The sequence below is a fragment of the Pristis pectinata genome, chromosome 6, assembly GCF_009764475.1.
Source record: "Pristis pectinata isolate sPriPec2 chromosome 6, sPriPec2.1.pri, whole genome shotgun sequence".
In the NCBI taxonomy this organism is placed as follows: domain Eukaryota; kingdom Metazoa; phylum Chordata; class Chondrichthyes; order Rhinopristiformes; family Pristidae; genus Pristis; species Pristis pectinata.
Window position 1 is genome coordinate 36,485,895 of NC_067410.1, and position 17,379 is coordinate 36,503,273.

General features: G+C 50.4%; 1 protein-coding gene across 1 annotated transcript in view; it reads left to right on the top strand.

The window, feature by feature from the left end:
• The first annotated feature begins 4,446 nt into the window (after nucleotides 1-4,446).
• The window catches only part of LOC127571351 (serine/threonine-protein phosphatase 4 regulatory subunit 2-like), a 60,615-nt gene continuing 47,682 nt past the window's right edge, over nucleotides 4,447-17,379 (top strand). The window contains 2 exon segments of the mRNA XM_052017640.1: nucleotides 4,447-4,630; nucleotides 4,766-4,847. Coding sequence (XP_051873600.1) covers nucleotides 4,534-4,630; nucleotides 4,766-4,847 — 179 coding nt within the window. The 5' untranslated portion in view covers nucleotides 4,447-4,533.

Here is a 17,379-nt window from a genome sequence, read left to right on the forward strand (position 1 = left end):
TTACTGAATGTCCTCAGAAAACATATGATAAGAAAAAAGGAGATGCTTGAAAATACTGAAAACATGTCATGGATGGACATTCTGGATGTAAGTTTCACATTGGAGCAACCAAATATTTTGCTGAAATCTTTTCTTTTTATATGTACACAAGTTTGCTATATATTTCCAACCCTTTCTGTTTCAATTTCCAAACATAAGATTATGAGTTAAAGGCAGGGTTAGGCCACTCAGGCCTTTGAGTCTTCTCCATACTTAACAAGGTCATGGCTGACCTGATTTTAACTTCATCTCCACATTCCCATCCACCTGTGTTAAACTTTCACTCCATTGCTTATCATGAATCTGTCTACTTCTGCAAGAAAAATATTGAATGATTTTGCTTTTATTGTGCTTTGAGGAAGAGAGTTCCAAAGACTCACCACCCTCCATGAGAAAAAAAATTCCTCTTGTTTCCTTAAGTGGGTGATGCCTTATTTTTAAACAGTGCCCACTAGTTCTGGGCATCCTGCAAGAGGAAAATCCTCTCCACATTCACCCTATCAAGACCCCTCAGGATCTTTTTCATTTCAATTTACTGTTCTTTCACTTTTCTAGCCTCCAGAGTTTACAATCCTAATCTGTTCAATCTTTTCAAATCACACAGCCACCCACTCTAGGTATTTGTTCAATAAACACATTCTATTTATTTCAGTATTTTGAATTTACATTATTTGTATCTCCAGCCTCCTTCCTCTCCAAAATACTTGAAATAAACTCTTGTCAAAATTACAAGTGAGTGTGACACAGTAAACCCAAGGAAAGCATCTGGCCCGGATGGTGTCCCTGGCCGTGTCCTTTGACTCTGCACAGATCAGCTGGCGGGGATATTTTCAGACATCTTTAACCTCTCCCTGCTTCAATCTGAGGTTCGCACCTGCTTTAAGAAGACCACTATCATCCCAGTACCTAAGAAAAACAAGGTAACGTACCTGAATGACTACCTTGACTATGCTGACATCCACCATCATGAAGTGCTTCAAGAGGCTGGTCATGGCACGCATCAACTCCAGCCTCCCAGACAAACTTGACCCACTGCAATTTGCATAACACCAAAACAGGTCTATGGCAGACACCATCTCCCTGGCCCTATACTCATCTCTGGACCATCTGGACAGTAAAGGCACCTACATTAGACTATTGTTTATTGACTATACCTCCACCTTCAATGCTACAATTCCAAGCAAATTCATCACCAAACTCTGAGACCTGGGACTCAACACCTCCCTTTGCAAATGGATCCTTGACTTCCTGACCAACAGACTGGAATCAGTGAGTATAGGCAGCAAAATCTCTGCCACAATTATTCTGAACACTGGTGCCCCATAAGGCTGTGTCCTCAGCCCCCTACTCTACTCCCTATACACTCTAGACCGCGTGGCCAGATTCTGTTCTAACTCCATCTACAAGTTTGCAGATGATACCACCATAGTGGAAACAATCTTCCCTCAACGTCAGCAAAACAAAAGAGCTGGTCATTGACTTCAGGAAGGGGGGCAGTCAAGAAAGTTCACCAGCGCCTCTACTTCCTCAGGAAACTAAAGAAATTTGGCATGTACCCTTTGACCCTCACCAATTTTTATCAATGCACCATAGAAAGTATCCTATCCGGATGCATCACGGCTTGGCATGGCAACTGCTCTGCCCGTGACTGCAAGAAACTGCACAGAATTCTGGACACAGCTCAGCACATCATGTGACTCAACTCCTGTCTCTTCAAAGCTTTTTTCACTATATGCAGTGCACATGTCAGGAGTGTAACTAAATACTCTCCACTTCCATGAGCATTCAAGAAGTTTGATGTCTTCCACATTGGAACTCCATCCACAATTCTAATCCCTAACACTGGTATGCAGTATTGCATCTACAAAATACACTGCAGTTACCCATTGCAGCTATCTTGAAGACATGTTCCATACCTGCAGCCTCCATCAACGTGAAAGGCAAGACCAGCAGACACATAGAAAATACCACAAAAGTTCCCCTCCAAGTTGTACACCACCCTGGCTTGGAATTAAATCACTCTTCCTTCATTGTTGTTGGGTCTAAATCCTGGAACTCCCTACCGAATAGCTTTGTGCAAGTGCCTACACCGGAAGGCTGCAGCTGCTTGAAAAGGTGGTTCACCACCAACTTCTCAAGGGCAGTTAGCGATGGGCAATGAGTTCTGGTCTTACCAGTGATGCCTTCATGCTATAAATGCAGAATTTTTATTTGATACAAAGGAGACTGAGGGGAGGTGTATAATATGGGGAGGTAGAGTTAGAGTGAGAAGGAAGGACATATTTCTCGTAACAGAGAGGTTGATAACAGGGAACATAGATTTAAGTAATAGATCGAAGGATTAAAGAGGAGTTATTGAAAAACATTTTCATCCAAAGAGTGGTGGTGGTGGAAGTCATAGATTTCGATCAGTCTGTCTGAAAATTTGTTGAAGGCAGAAACCCTCATCACAGTTAACTTGGATGGTCACTTGAAGAACTGTGAGGTGCGATTAACCTGAACAGCTCTGTTTCTTGTTGGCCTGGTCATGATGGGCCTCCTTTCTGTGCTTTAAGTTTCTATGATACTATGATAATCACTGCCTCCAAAGCTCTTTGTAAGACTAAACCAGATCATTCACAACTTTAAGCATTTTTGAACAGCACCAACCACATAAACTTTCCATTACCGAGGCAGCAAATTTCCACATTTAGTGTCTGCTCCTATTTCAGCTCATTTGCAGCTGGAACACTCATTCATGCTTTTTTTTTTCACTACTAAGTACAACTCTTAAAACATACTCCTGCATCCTCAGGAAAATTTGGTTTATAATCTGCAACAAATCCTGTTTAACGTCACCTTTGCATTCACTGATCTACACCAGTCTGGGAATGCTGTGATTTTAAAATTCTCATCCTTGTTTTAAATTCCTTCCATGGCCTTGATTTTCCCTAACTCCAATCTATTCCATTCCTACAATCTTCTGAAAACCCTGGATATCTCCAATTTTGGTATTGGTATTGGTTTATTATTGTCATTTGTACCAAGGTACACTTGCATACCATTTCGTACAGATCAATTCATTACACAAAGCATTGAGGTAGTACAGGGTAAGAACAATAACAGAATACAGAGTAAAGTGTCACAGCTACAGGGAAGTGCATTGCAGGTAGACGATAAGGTGCAAGGTCATAACAAGGTAGATTGTGAGGTCAAGAGTCCATCTCAGCGTATAAGGGAACCGTTCAATAGTCTTATCACAGTGGGATAGAAGCTGCCCTTGAGCCTGGTGGTATGTGCCCTCAGGGTCCTGTATCTTCCACCTGATGGGAGAGGAGAGAAGAGAGAATGACCCGGGTGGGTGGGGTCTTGATTGTTCCTGGCTGCTTCACCAAGGCAGCGAGAGGTATAGACGGAGTCCATGGAGCAGAGGCTGGTTTCCTTTATGTGTTGGGATGTGTCCACAACTCTCTGCGGTTTCTTGCAGTCCTGGGCAGAACAGTTGACATAACATGCCATGATGCATCCAGATAGGATGCTTTCTATGGTGCATCGATAAAAATTGGTGAAGGTGAACGGTGACATGCCAAATTTTTTTAGCCTCCTGTGGAAGTAGAGGTGCTGGTGAGCTTTCTTGGCCATGGCGTCTATGTGGTTGGGCCAGGACAGGCTATTGGTGATGTTCACTCAAAGGAACATGAAGCTCTCAACCCTCTCGACCTCAGCACCATTGATGTAGACAGATGCATGTACACCACCCCCTTTCCATTAGTCAATGACCAGCTCTTTTGTTTTGCTGACATTGAGGGAAAGGTTGTTGTCATGACAGCATGTCACTAAGCTCTCCATCTCCTTCCTGTACTCCAACTCATTGTTATTTGAGATACGGCCCACTACGGTGGTATCATCTGCAAACTTGTAGATGGAGTTAGAGCAGAATCTGGCCACACAGTCATGAGTGTGCAGAGAGTAGGACACAGCCTTGTGACTGGCATATATTCAGCTAGGCACACAGCCAGGAGTATACTATGGCAAATCAAGTCTTGGCGCAGTAATACGATTTCCTTCGGTATTACCACCCAGGGACAAAATACAAAATATGCGTACTTCTGACTGTTTTCACTGCCTGTACTTAGTTTTAATTGTATCAGAGTCAGATTAATGTATTGCCATTTTCACCAGAGTGCAATGAAACTCCTTGCTGGGGTGAGGCTCACAGAGTAATGGAGCGTTATGGAGATTCATATTACAAAATCTATATTCTTATAATGCCACATCTCTTAGCACATTGATGTATGCGTGCGTTACTCTCCGTGCACAAGTCGCACACAACCGAGCAGACGTGCCCAGCACCTGGACGCCTGCCCTGCAGCCTCACTCGCTGTACGCATGCGCGTGCATGAGCGGCCCGACCTTGAGGCGCGCGCCCGGGCTCCGGATGACGTTAGCGAGCGGCGCCATGTTGTGCGTGGCTCACTCGGCGCCGGGCCTGCTGACTGGTGAGGGGGAAACTTTATGCTGCGGGACTCTTGTTCCTGGAGCCTGGCGCGGGGGAACGCTTTCTGTTGCACCTCTAAGATGGAGCCCGAAAGCCTTCTCGAAGCTCTGGCAGGTCAGTGGCTTCGGACGACCATTTATCGGCCGTGTCCGTGCGCTCGGGCAGTAATCCGCTCCGTGCACCGGCCCCTGGAGCTTGGTGCTGCTTTCCTGCCCGCTCGCTAACCCGCACTGTGTTTCCCACCAGCAGATTTCGAGAAGAAGTCCAAGAAGGAAGTGTCGTCGCTGCTGGACCAGTTCCTTTGTCATGTCGCAAAGACTGGAGAAACCCTGTGAGTGGGAGTGCGGGCCGTGGGGGGGAGGGCACCCGGGGACAACACTCCGCTCAGCTTGGCCGCCAATCCCCACAGGACGCGGCCGGCCTCCCATCGCTCTGCTGCTCCCTGTCCTTTCGGGCTGGAATGGAGACCTGAAGTCCGGGGGGGGGGGGGGGGGTAGAGGGCGAGAGAAGGGGGGAGGGCGGGAGAGGAGGTGGGGAGGGCAGGAGGGTAAAGGGGGGAGGGGATGAGGGGACGGAGGGATAAGGGGAGGGGCAGGAGGGTAAAGGGGGGAGGGGATGAGGGGACGGAGGGATAAGGGGAGGGCAGGAGGGTAAAGGGGGGAGGGGATGAGGGGACGGAGGGATAAGGGGAGGGCAGGAGGGTAAAGGGGGGAGGGGATGAGGGGACGGAGGGATAAGGGGAGAGGGGAGGGCAGGAGGGTAAAGGGGGGAGGGGATGAGGGGACGGAGGGATAAGGGGAGAGGGGAGGGCAGGAGGGTAAAGGGGGGAGGGGATGAGGGGACGGAGGGATAAGGGGAGAGGGGAGGGCAGGAGGGTAAAGGGGGGAGGGGATGAGGGGACGGAGGGATAAGGGAGGAGGAGAGGGGGGGAGGGGGAGAGGGGGGGGAGGGGGGGAGTGGGAGAGGGGGGGGGAGGGGGGAGGGAGAGGAAGGGGGCAGGAGGAGAGGGAGAGGAGAGGGAGGGGGGAGGGGGGAGGGAGAGGAAGGGGGGCGGGAGGAGGGGAGAGGGAGAGGGAGGGGGGGCGGGGGAGAGGAAGGGGGCGGGGGGAGGGGGAGAGGAAGGGGGAGAGGGAGGGGGAGAGGGAGGGGGAGAGGAAGGGGGCGGGAGGAGGGGGAGGGAGAGGGAGAGGAGGGGGGAAGGGAGGGGATGGGGGAGGGGAGGAAGGAGGGGAGGGGAGGGGGAGAGAAGGGAGGGGAGGGGGGAGGGAGGGGTGGTGGGGGGAGGGAGAGGAGGAGGGGGGATGGAGGGGGGGGGACGGGGAAGGAGGGGATGGGGAGAAGGGGACAGGAGGATGGAAGGAGGGGACGGGGAGGGGATGGGGAGAAGGGGACAGGAGGATGGAAGGAGGGGACGGGGAGGGGAGGGAAGGAGGGGACGGAGAGGAGAGAGGGGAGGGGAGGTGGAAGGAGGGGAGAGGAGGGGGAGGAGGGGGGAGGGAGAGGAAGAGGAAGGAGGAGGGAGGGATGGAGGGAGGGGGATGGGGAGAAGGGGACAGGGGGAGGGGGGATGGGAGGGGGGATGGGGAGGGGGTGGGGAGGGGGGATGGGGTGGGGAGGGGGGAGGGGGGGATGGGAGGGGGAGGGGGGATGGGTGGGGAGGGGGGATGGGAGGGGGAGGGGGGATGGGGAGGGGGTGGGGAGGGGGGATGGGAGGGGGAGGGGGGATGGGGAGGGGGGTGGGGAGGGGGGATGGGTGGTGGGGAGGGGGGATGGGGAGGGGGTGGGGCGGGGGGAGGGGGGAGGGGGGATGGGGAGGGGGTGGGGCGGGGGGAGGGGGGGATGGGGAGGGGGTGGGGCGGGGGGAGGGGGGATGGGGTGGGGAGGGGGGAGGGGGTGGGGCGGGGGGAGGGGGGATGGGGTGGGGAGGGGGGAGGGGGTGGGGCGGGGGGAGGGGGATGGGGTGGGGAGGGGGGAGGGGGTGGGACGGGGGGGGTGGGGAGGGGGGAGGGGGTGGGACGGGGGGAGGGGGGATGGGGGGGGGAGGAGGGGGGATGGGGGGGAGGGGGGATGGGAGGGGGGGAGGGGGGATGGGGGGGGAGGGGGGATGGGAGGGGGGAGGGGGGGATGGGATGGGGGGAGGGGGGATGGGGAGGAAGAGGAAGGAGGAGGGAGGGGGATGGGGGAGAAGGGGACAGGGGGAGGGGACAGGAGGAGAGGGGAGGGGGGATGGGAGGTGGGAGGGGACAGGAGGGGGGGAGGGGAGAAGGGGATGGGGGAGGGGGAGGGGAGAAGGGGGTGGGGGGGGAGGGGGAGGGGAGAAGGGGGTGGGGAGAGGAGGGGAGGGGGAGGGGAGAGGAGGGGAGAAGGGGGTGGGGAGGGGAGGGGGAGGGGAGAGGAGGGGAGAAGGGGGAGGGGAGAGGAGGGGAGGGGGAGGGGAGAAGGGGATGGGGAGGGGTGGGGAGAGGAGGGGAGGGATGGGGAGGTGGGGAGAGGAGGGATGGGGGAGGTGGGGAGGGATGGGAGAGGTGGGAGGGATGGGGAGGTGGGGAGGGGTGGGGAGAGGAGGGGGGGTGGGAGGGGTGGAGTAGAGGAGGGGGAGAGGAGGGGGGTGGGGGAGGTGGGGAGAGGAGGGGAGAGGAGGGGGTGGTGGGGAGAGGGGGGTGGGGGAGGTGGGGAGAGGAGGGGGGGTGGGGGAGTGGGGGTAGGGGAGGGGGGGTGGGGGAGTGGGGGTAGGGGAGGGGGGGTGGGGGAGGGGGGGTAGGGGAGGTGGGGAGGGAGGTGGGGAGGGGTGGGGGGAGGGAAGGGGAGGTGGGTGAGGCTGGGGAGAGGGGGAGGGGGAGGCGGGGGGAGGGAAGGGGGAGGAGGGGTGGGAGGGGAGGGGTGGGGGGAGGAGGGGAGGCGGGGGGAGGGAAGGGGGGGGAGGGGTGGGGGAGGAGGGGAGGGGTGGGGTGGGGGGAGGTGGGGAGGGGTGGGGAGAGGAGGGGGGTGGGAGGGGTGGAGTAGAGGAGGGGGAGAGGAGGGGGGTGGGGGAGGTGGGGAGAGGAGGGGGGGGGGAGGTGGGGAGAGGAGGGGGGTGGGGGAGGTGGGGAGAGGAGGGGGGGTGGGGAGGTGGGGAGAGGAGGGGTGGGGGAGGGGGGGTAGGGGAGGTGGGGAGAGGGGGGTAGGGGAGGTGGGGAGGGGTGGGGGGAGGGAAGGGGAGGTGGGTGAGGCTGGGGGGAGGGGGAGGTGGGGGGAGGGAAGGGGGAGGAGGGGTGGGAGGGGTGGGGGGAGGAGGGGAGGCGGGGGAGGGGTGGGGGGAGGAGGGGTGGGAGGGGAGGGGTGGGGGGAGGAGGGGAGGGGTGGGGTGGGGGGGAGGAGGGGAGGGGAGGGGTGGGGGAGGTTGGGAGAGGTGGGGAGGGGAGGTAAGGGGGCGGTGGGGAGAGGGGGGAGGTGGGGAGAGGGGGGAGGGGAGGGAGGGGAGAGGGTGAAGTGAGGGAGGAGGGTGAGGAGAGGATTGGGGGAGGGGAGGAAGGAGAGTGGGAGGGAGGGGGGAGAGCAGGGGGAGGGTGGAGGAGAGGAGGGAGGAAAGAGGGGGAGGGGAGAGGGGAGGGGCTTGGGAAGGAGGGGGGATGGGGAAGGGAGATAAGAGGGGGGAGGAGGGGAGAGGAGAGGTGGGGGAGTGGGAAGGAGGAGAGGGAGGCGGAAGGGGGGGAGAGGAGAGGGGGAAGGGGGAGAGGGGAGGGGGAAGGGAGGAGTGGGGGAGGGGGAGAGGAGGGCGGAAGGAGAGGGGGAGGAGGGGAGAGGAAGGGGGAGGGGAGAGAGGGTGAAGTAAGGGGGAGGGGGGAGGGGAGGGTGGGGGAGGAGAGGAGGGAGGGGGTAGAGAGGGGAGGGGGTAGAGGAGGGGGAGGGGGGAGATGGGAGTAGAGATAAGATGGGAGGGGGGAGAGAAGGTGGAGGGGAGGGAGAGTTGGGGAGGTAGGAGGAGTGGTGGTTGAGGGGGGGAGGGGAGATGAGGACGGGGAGGCAGTACTTCACTTGCTGGGAGTCTCGAGTTTGAACCTCAGGATGAATTACACTTTCTCAGTAGCACAAGGTTGGGTAGGTATATTGGGATGCTGGGTGGTGGGGAGGTGTCTGTTGGGAGAGCAGAGAAATGGGTGGTTTGCTCATGGGTGGGGGCGTGGGCAGAGAATTGTGGTCTGTTCAGATGTTGGGTGGGCAGAGAAATGAGCTCTGTTCAAAGGGGGAGGAGTTGGGAGAGAGGTGGTCTGCTCAAGGGGGTGGTGTGGGCACAGACGGGTGGTCTGCTCAAGGGGGTGGTGTGGGCACAGACGGGTGGTCTGCTCAAGGGGGTGGTGTGGGCACAGACGGGTGGTCTGCTCAAGGGGTGGTGTGGGCACAGATGGGTGGTCTGCTCAATGGGGTGGTGTGGGCACAAAATGGGTGTCTGCACGGGGAGGGCAGGGGCAAGGAGTGGGGGTTGCTCGGGGAGGATGGTGAGTGGATACTGGAAGAGGTGGTCTCTTGAGGTGTGGGGAGGGCGTGTATTAAATGAGTAGTGAAAGTGGTGGTCTGCTCGCAGGGGGAATATGCAGAGAAAGTTGGTCTATTTGGGGGGAGGGGTGGAATGGGCAGAATGGGGACATGGTCTCCCCGTAACCAGGTAAGTAGTAGGCGGTGGTGGCCTTCTGGGGGGGGGGGGGGGTGGTGGGGTAGTAGCAGTGCGAGCAATGGTAGGTTTAACACTTGGGGGTAGCATTGGTGGTAAGCAATGGGAGCTTGGATCTTCAGTTGGCAGGGGATTGGAAGAGGGCCAGTACTCCTGGGTGGGGAGCACAAACGGAGCTTGTCTGCCTGTGATTGGGGTTTGGTCATTAAGTGGGGGGGGGGGGAAGGAGTAGAGACAATATTGAACAGAAAGAGGCAGTCTATTTGTGGGGCTAGCAGGCACCTTGGGAGGGCAGGTGGGGACGAGAATGTATGGTGGGGGGGGAGCCAGTGTGGAGGAGGTGGTCACTTTGTGGGATACATCACTGTGGGAGAGAATCGAGGGGAGGTGTCCTGGGGTGTGCGATGTAGGCAAGTGAATCGGGTTTAGATGAGATCTTTGTGGGAGAAGCAGGCAGGATAGCTGTCTCAGTGGGTGGTGGTTTGGTATCTTTGGGGAAAATGGGGTGGTTAGGTGGGGTAGCCAGACATATGGGGGTGTGTGGGGTCATGCAGGCAGGCAGAAGAGGTAGTCCTTTTGTGAGAAGAACTACCTCTTGTGCCTGTCAGGGAAGTTGGTCCCTTTAGGGGCAGAGTGTATGTACGAGAGTGGGGTTGGGAGGTGAGGGTGATGAATAGAAGAGGTGGTGATCTTTGCAAAGTAGGTGTATCCTAGGCAGATTCGCTGCTGGATCAAGGGTTCAGGAATGGGCTGTTGTTGCAGAGTGGCAGTTTATTCCAAGCTGCTGCTTTGATCTGATTAGGTTTGAGACGCTTCTGGCTTTTGAAGCGTGGGAATGATAATTATCCACCAATCCAGAGATGCTTTAAAGCGGACCAATGCCTGGGCATCCTTTCTCAGTTGATCGCATCACTGAATCAACAAGCAGTTTTGGTGTGTAGAGTGTACTGAACCACTTGCTCTTTGAACGAGGCGGCTTTGTGTTTAACAGGATTTGCATTGTTGGCCTGTTGCTGGGTGGAAAAAGTTCATTTCCACCATGTGGTAAATTAGTTTGGGTATCACCGTGTGCTAAATTGCGATTTCAAGAGTATGCGCGATATTGCATGGGTGCTTTTGATAAACTAACATTTGGTGGCTTCTGTTTGGTTGTAAATCTGGGAGTAAGTAGAGGTCAGTGGAAAGCTTTTCAGCATTACTCCTCACTCTGCCCACTCACTCCTCGGAAGATGATGCCTTTGTGGGGGATCTTGTCATCAAACTTGATCCCTGTTACGGATTGAATGGCCCCGGCTCAGTGGGGATTGAACCCGCCAGTACTGAGAAGACCGGGCCGGCCGCTGAGTGAGTGGGTTACGGGGTACCTGAGATCTCCTCTCCACCCGAGCTCCCGGCTTGGGACTCCCTTCAGCGGATCCCGGGCTGGGGCTTGCCGCCTTTTCCCGGCCCGGCTACCCCCTTAGAGGCCTGAAGGCCGCAGCCAGGGAGTCTGTTTAAACGCAGCCGGCCGGCACCACGGCCTGTACTGCCGGCTGAACTCGAGGCTTGGCCCAGGCTGGGTGAACTAACGGGCCTGGCGGGAGAGGCTGGAGCTCCGGCCTGTCCCGTTCCTCTCCGCCCCCCCCCCCCCCCCCCCCCCCCCCCGGTCCTCTGGTTCAGGGCTGGCTCGGTGTCCTTGTCTGTTGAACCCGAACCGCATTGCGCAAAGCCGCGGACTGCCGGGCCCGCCAAAACAGCTCGGCCGTTCGCAGGTCCGGAGCTGCCTGTGGCTTCGATATGCGAGCGCCCTTCACCCCCACCATCTCTCACGCACTCCTGGTGTGCCGCGGCAAAGTTTAGACTCGCAGAGTCGCCTTGAAAATGTTATATGATGCCGATTTTTCCTTCTCTCCGTGCAACCTTTGATCCCTTGAGTATTCGGGGTTCCTGATCTTCAGCTTGCATATTAAAAACTCATTTGGACTTGGCAGAAAACGTTGAATGTATCTGCAATCATTGTTTAAATTAATATTAACTTTATTTTCCAATAGTTAGAACGCTGCTAGCAAAGGCACCAATGGAGATATTGCAGAAATTCAAGCAACAACTTGTTTGATCAGGGCAGTGTGAACTTGATAAAATTTATCCTATTATTCCTTCCACTAAATTGCTGAAATATATAGTGTTTTTGGTACTATCATTATTGCAGCGTTCTGTTAGACATAAATCTTTTATGTACTAAACATAAATAGAGACATTTTCCAGCACTTTGTTTTTATTTCAGGTTTCCAGCATTTTTTTTGATTTTCAAAGTCCATGCAATCCCTAGGGCCTATCAAACATTGAATAAGATCATAGTTAATGATCTATCAAATTTGTTTTTCATGCTGATCCCAATATCCCTTTAATTTTTAATGCCCAAAAATAGTTCACAGTTGGTCTTGAATACAGTGCATTTTGGTTTAAAAAAAATGATTTGTGCTCCAGCAGTGTAAGCAGGGAGTGTTTTACTGGGGGTGGGGGGGGGGGGGGGGGAAGGTGGAGAAACAAGTTACACAAGTTACAAGAGTGATTGAAGACAGACATTTGAGTTTGCAATCTCATTTTCTGATCAGAATTCAAGGTTGCTTAGTGGCTCTATCTGTGACATCTATGGGTTTAGCTGGCTTGGGAGCTTGTTGGACTTTCAATTGTGCATCATATTTATCTTGGATTTTGCACAAATCTCATGTTTGTAAAACTCAGCTATGCTTCACTGTGGTATGTAATATCTGAGGTAAGGTATTTAAGTATGCATTAAAATAGCTTTTCATTTCAGTGTACATTAAAAATCTAGTACCTTAAAGAGCAATGACATCAGTCAGTTTGATCTTTACTGACATATGAGAATAATGGGCCTAAGACATTGGTTGTATTGTAATGGAGTAGAAGTCACGAAGTGTGTGTTTTGGGTAAAGAAAGGAAGAGGCTCATTGTGCAGAATTGGTAAGGGGAGGGATGATGATTAAAAGTTGCTTCATTGTTGGAATTGAAGGAATATTTGAAATATAAACCAGTTAAACATTTTGAAAATAACACCACCACTCAGATGATCCCTTCTGGTTTTCACTGCCTCAGGAGAGCTTCAGCTTTCCACCTGAGCAATTTTGTTCTAACAGTTGTAGTTGTAATTGTAGATTGTTGCAACGCAGAGGCTATTCAGACCATTGTACCTGTGTTGCCACTTATTCAAAATTCATAAATGGAAAGGGGTGTCACTTGTAAAGCTAGTATTTGTGCCCATGCTTAATTGCTCTTGAGGAAGTGCAGGAAAGTTGTCTTGATTCACTGTCGTCCATCTTTTGTACTGCTATCCAATTCATCAGTATGTATCTGACTCTCTTTTGAATATTCTTGAATCTACTTCCATCCTCTGACAGTAAACCAGATCAAACTTGCTGTTTCTTAAAAAAAATCCTCTGGTCACCACTTATGGTTCTTTGGTCAGTCATTTTACATCTGCATCATTTAATTATTGACTTCTGTTGTACTGGAAGTAATTTTGCCTGGTGTCAAAACACTTAATTAACACCCATGAGAGATCCTGTGTTTCTCCTTTAATGTGAACAACACTGATCATTGAATCCCTTGTACCATTCTGTTAAATCTAGTGCACCCCTCCTACAGTCTCGATGTTGAATCCTGAAGTGCCCAGAATGAACAGGATACTCTGGCTGAGGGCTATGCACCAGATTATAAAGGTTTACTATAATTTTTTACTTCCTTCACAAATAAAGCCAAAGTTTTCATTTGTATTTTTAAACAACGTAAGAAATAGGAGTAGGCCAGTTGGCCCTCTGATAAGAACATTCCTGACCTAAACGTGGCCTCGACACTGTTGTTGCTCTCTTCTCATTCCTTTTGATTCTTTTGCAATTTAAATATTTGCCTTGAATATAATCAATGTTTCTGCTTTTCTTGCTTTCTGTGGTAGGGAATTTTAAAGAGTCACAATTCTTGGAAAGAAAAAAAACACCTCGTTGGTCTTGAATGGGCAACCTTTAATAGCGGAACTATGTCCCCTAGTTCTAGATCACTCCACTAGGGGAAATGTCCTTTCAGTATTCACCTTGTCAATACCCTTCAGAATCTTGTATATTTCTATAAGATTGCCTTTCATTTTTCTCTCCTGCATTGAGTATTGGCCAAGCCTACTCAGTCTCTCTTTATACATCAACCTCTTCATTCTAGTAGTCAACCTAATACACTTCTCTGCAATGCCTCTTTGCTTAGAAGTGGAGTCCAAAATTCTATACAATACTACAGGCATGGTCACACCTGTTCCATGTAAAACATCAAAACTATCCTATTTTGATATTCCATACCTGTTGCAATAAAAGCTGATACTTTCTCCATTGGTAGAGTCTGGCCTGCTGGGTATGTTCCACAGACCTGCTATTAGCAATATATTACACAGACAAACAAACTGTGTGGCTCTAATTGTCACATCAAACTATTTGGAGGTAATCCTTTTGTCTAGCTATCCCTCCCCCACCATCTCTGCTACAGAAAATAATTTTCCTCTTTCCCGGTTCTGCCAGGGTCTCAGATGTGAAACATTAACTCTGTTTCTCCTTCCACAGTTGCTGCTTGCCCTGCTGAATATTTCTAGAACTTTGTCTTTATTTCAGATTTTCAGCACCTGCACTTGTTTTCTGATTTCTAATACTCCATTAACTTGATCATTTGCTGATGCTAACTTTTTGTGTTTCATGTAATGGGACACTCATCCCTTTAAACTGCAACATTTAAATATTAAATCCCTTTTTCATTCTTCCTTCTGAAGTGGATATCACATTTCCCCACATTGCATTCCATCTGTCAGTTTAACCTATTCGCATCTTTTTATGGGCTCTTTGCATTTTCGCAAGTTAGTGACTCACCTATCTTTGTCAGTAGCAAGCTATAATGAACTCAGTCCCTTCGACTAAATCACTACTAAAGATTGTAAGTAGTTGAGGCCCCAGCACTGATACCTTTTGCCACCCGAAAAAATATCAATTCATTCCAACTGTCTTTTCTATTAATCACTCCCTATGCACAGCAGTATGTTCCCCCATTCTCTGTATAGTGGATACTTTTATGGGACACCATATCGAATGCCTTCAGGAAATCCAGAAACACTACATTTGCTTGTTCTCCGTTATCCATCCTCTGTCCTGTAGGAACAATAGCACATTTGTTAAACACAATTTTTCTGCTTGATTGTGTTATGAATTTCTAAACATGGATAGAAAACTGGTTGGCGGATAGGAAACAAAGGGTAGGGGTGAATGGATGTTTCTCAGAATGGCAGGCCGTGACTAGTGGGGTGCCACAGGGCTCGGTGCTGGGACTGCAGCTGTTTACGATCTATGTTGATGATTTAGATGAAGGCATTGTGAATAACATTAGCAAATTTGCTGATACAAAGTTGGGTGGCAGTGCGACGTGTAAAGGAAGTTAGGAGAAGTCAAGGTGATTTGGATAGGTTGGATAAGTGGGCAGATACTTGGCAGATGAAGTTTAATGTGGATAAGTGTGAGGTTATCCACTTTGGGAGCAGGAACAGGAAGGCGGATTATTATCTGAATGGTGTGGAGTTAGGTAAGGGGGAAATACAAAGGGATCTAGGAGTCCTTGTTCATCAGTCACTGAAAGTGAATGAGCAAGTGCAGCAGGCAGTGATGAAGGCTAATGGAATGTTGGCCTGTATTACAAGAGGAATTGAGTACAAAAGCAAAGAGATTCTTTTGCATTTGTACAGGGCCCTGGTGAGACCACTCCTGGAGTATTGTGTACAGTTTTGGTCTCCAGGGTTAAGGAAGGATATCCTGGCTATAGAGGGCGTGCAGCGTAGGTTTACGAGGTTAATTCCGGGGATGTCGGGACTGTCTTATGCTGAGAGGTTGGAGAGACTGGGATTGTACACGCTGGAATTGAGAAGATTGAGAGGGGATCTGATTGAAACATACAGGATTATTAAGGGATTGGACAAGATAGAGACAGGAAATATGTTCCAGTTGTTGGGGAAGTCCAGGACCAGGGGGCATGATTTAAGAATAAGGGCTAGGCCATTTAGGACAGAGGGGAGGAAAAACTTCTCCCAGAGGGTTGTGAATTTGTGGAATGCACTGCCTCAGAGGGCAGTGGAGGCCAATTCTCTGGGCACTTTCAAGAAGGAGCTAGATAGGTTTCTTATAGATAGGGGAATCAAGGGATATGGGGACAAGACAGGAACAGGATATTGATTGTTGAGGATCAGCCATGATCTCAAAATGGCGGTGCAGACTTGCAGGGCCGAATGATCTACTTCTGCTCCTATTGTCTATTGTCTATAATGGATGTCAGCAATTTTTAAAATGCTGAATGTTAAGCTAACTCTTGTGACTATTGTTTCCTGCTTTCTCCCCCTCCTTTCTTGAACATGATGTTGCATTTGTGGATTTCCAATTCTCTGACCTCTCCCAAATCAAGTCAGTTTTGATAGATTACAATCAATGTATCCACTCTGCAGCCCTTCCCTCAAGGATACAGGCCATCAGGTCAACCTTCAACCCTATTGGTTATACTAAAAAATTTTTTTAGCAATGATGGTTACTTGAAGTTCCCTCTTCCCAATCATTTCTTGATGATTATTTTAATCTCTGATTTGTCCAGCAAACTTCAAAGGTTTGAGCAAATCTGGATTAGAGAGTATTAGCAATAAGGAGAGGTTGGACAAACACCCCTTGGCATCTGACTCTGCAGAGAGTCGGATGCTGAGGGGTGACCTGAAGGGAGTATGTAAAATTATGAGATTCATAGGGTAGATGTTTCCCCCCCCCCCCCCGGGTGGATATGTCAAATACTAGAAGCAACAGCTTTAAGGTGAGGGGGAAAGTTTAAAGAAGATTTGAGGCAAGTTTTTTTTTACTTGGAGTGGTAGGTTCCTGGAGCATGCTGCCAGGGGAGGTGGTGGAATAGCAACGTTCAGATTTAGACCAGCACTTGAACAGGCAGGGGATGGAGGGATATAGACCTTGTGCAGGTAGATGGGATTAGAAATTGGCAACATGGTTTGCATAGACATCGTAGGCTGAAGGGCCTGTTTTTAGGCTCTATGTTCTAAATACCCAGGTTTTCACCCCCTTCAAAATTGTGCAATTCAACTTTCTCCATTTTTCCTTGCAAATGATCACCACACATTTCTACATAAAATAGTCATGCACATAGCAGATGAAATTTAATCAGTCAAGGTCCTCCTGATGTCTGCTACCATTTTCATCTACCCACAATTCTGAATATTGCATCACTGCAGCCTTTGAAGTTATTTCAAGTATTTTCATGCAGGTCAATAATATATTTTACAAAAAAAGGTAATTGTGGTCCTGCCACCAGCCTGTGGAGAATGTCATTGTTTGCTGGTAATATTTTTAATTAGTGATCATGTTATTTCTTAGCTAATTATGTATTCATACTGTTAATGTCCTTTTTAGTTCTGCGGAGACTAATTTTTTTTAGAGGAAGCACTTTGTGAAATACTATTTAAATAACTGCATTATGCTCATCAACCTTCAATGTTACTTAGATAAAGTAATTGACTGAATTAGTTTCCCTGGAATAAATCCAAGATGACGTTTACTTATAACCATATTTTGTTTGATGCCAATTCATTTTTTCCCAGAATATCGCCTTTTTAAATTTCCCTACGCTGACATAAGGCTATTAGTAGTTGTTGAATTCTCACTTTTTTAAGCAGTAATGCATCTTTTGTAGTCCTCTGTTATAATCATCATATCCAACTAAAATTGGAAAATTGTGACCAGAGTCTATGCCATTTTCCCTTACCAACTTTGCTGACCCAGGATCCTGTCTGGACTGAGTAACTTTTATTTGAGGACTACTAACCTTCTAAATCTATTTTTATCTTGGCCTGTATCACTATAGCAATTTTTTTCTTTATGCAGCAATACCATTTCATTTTTCCATCATAATTGTTGATTATCATAAATAAGAGGAAGCACATCAACACTGAATGTGCAATAAGTGCTTGAGGCTAAGCAATGTATGTCTTGTATCTGGAAGAAAATAACTTTTATCGGTGTGTTGTGCAAACGTTCGACATTTGATGTTGCCATATGATTACATTGGTCCAAAAAGCTTCTGTTTAATCTGTCTTTTGTGTTGTTTAGCTTTCTTCTTAGCTCTCCATGTGTCTAAATCCAGTTTTCTACTT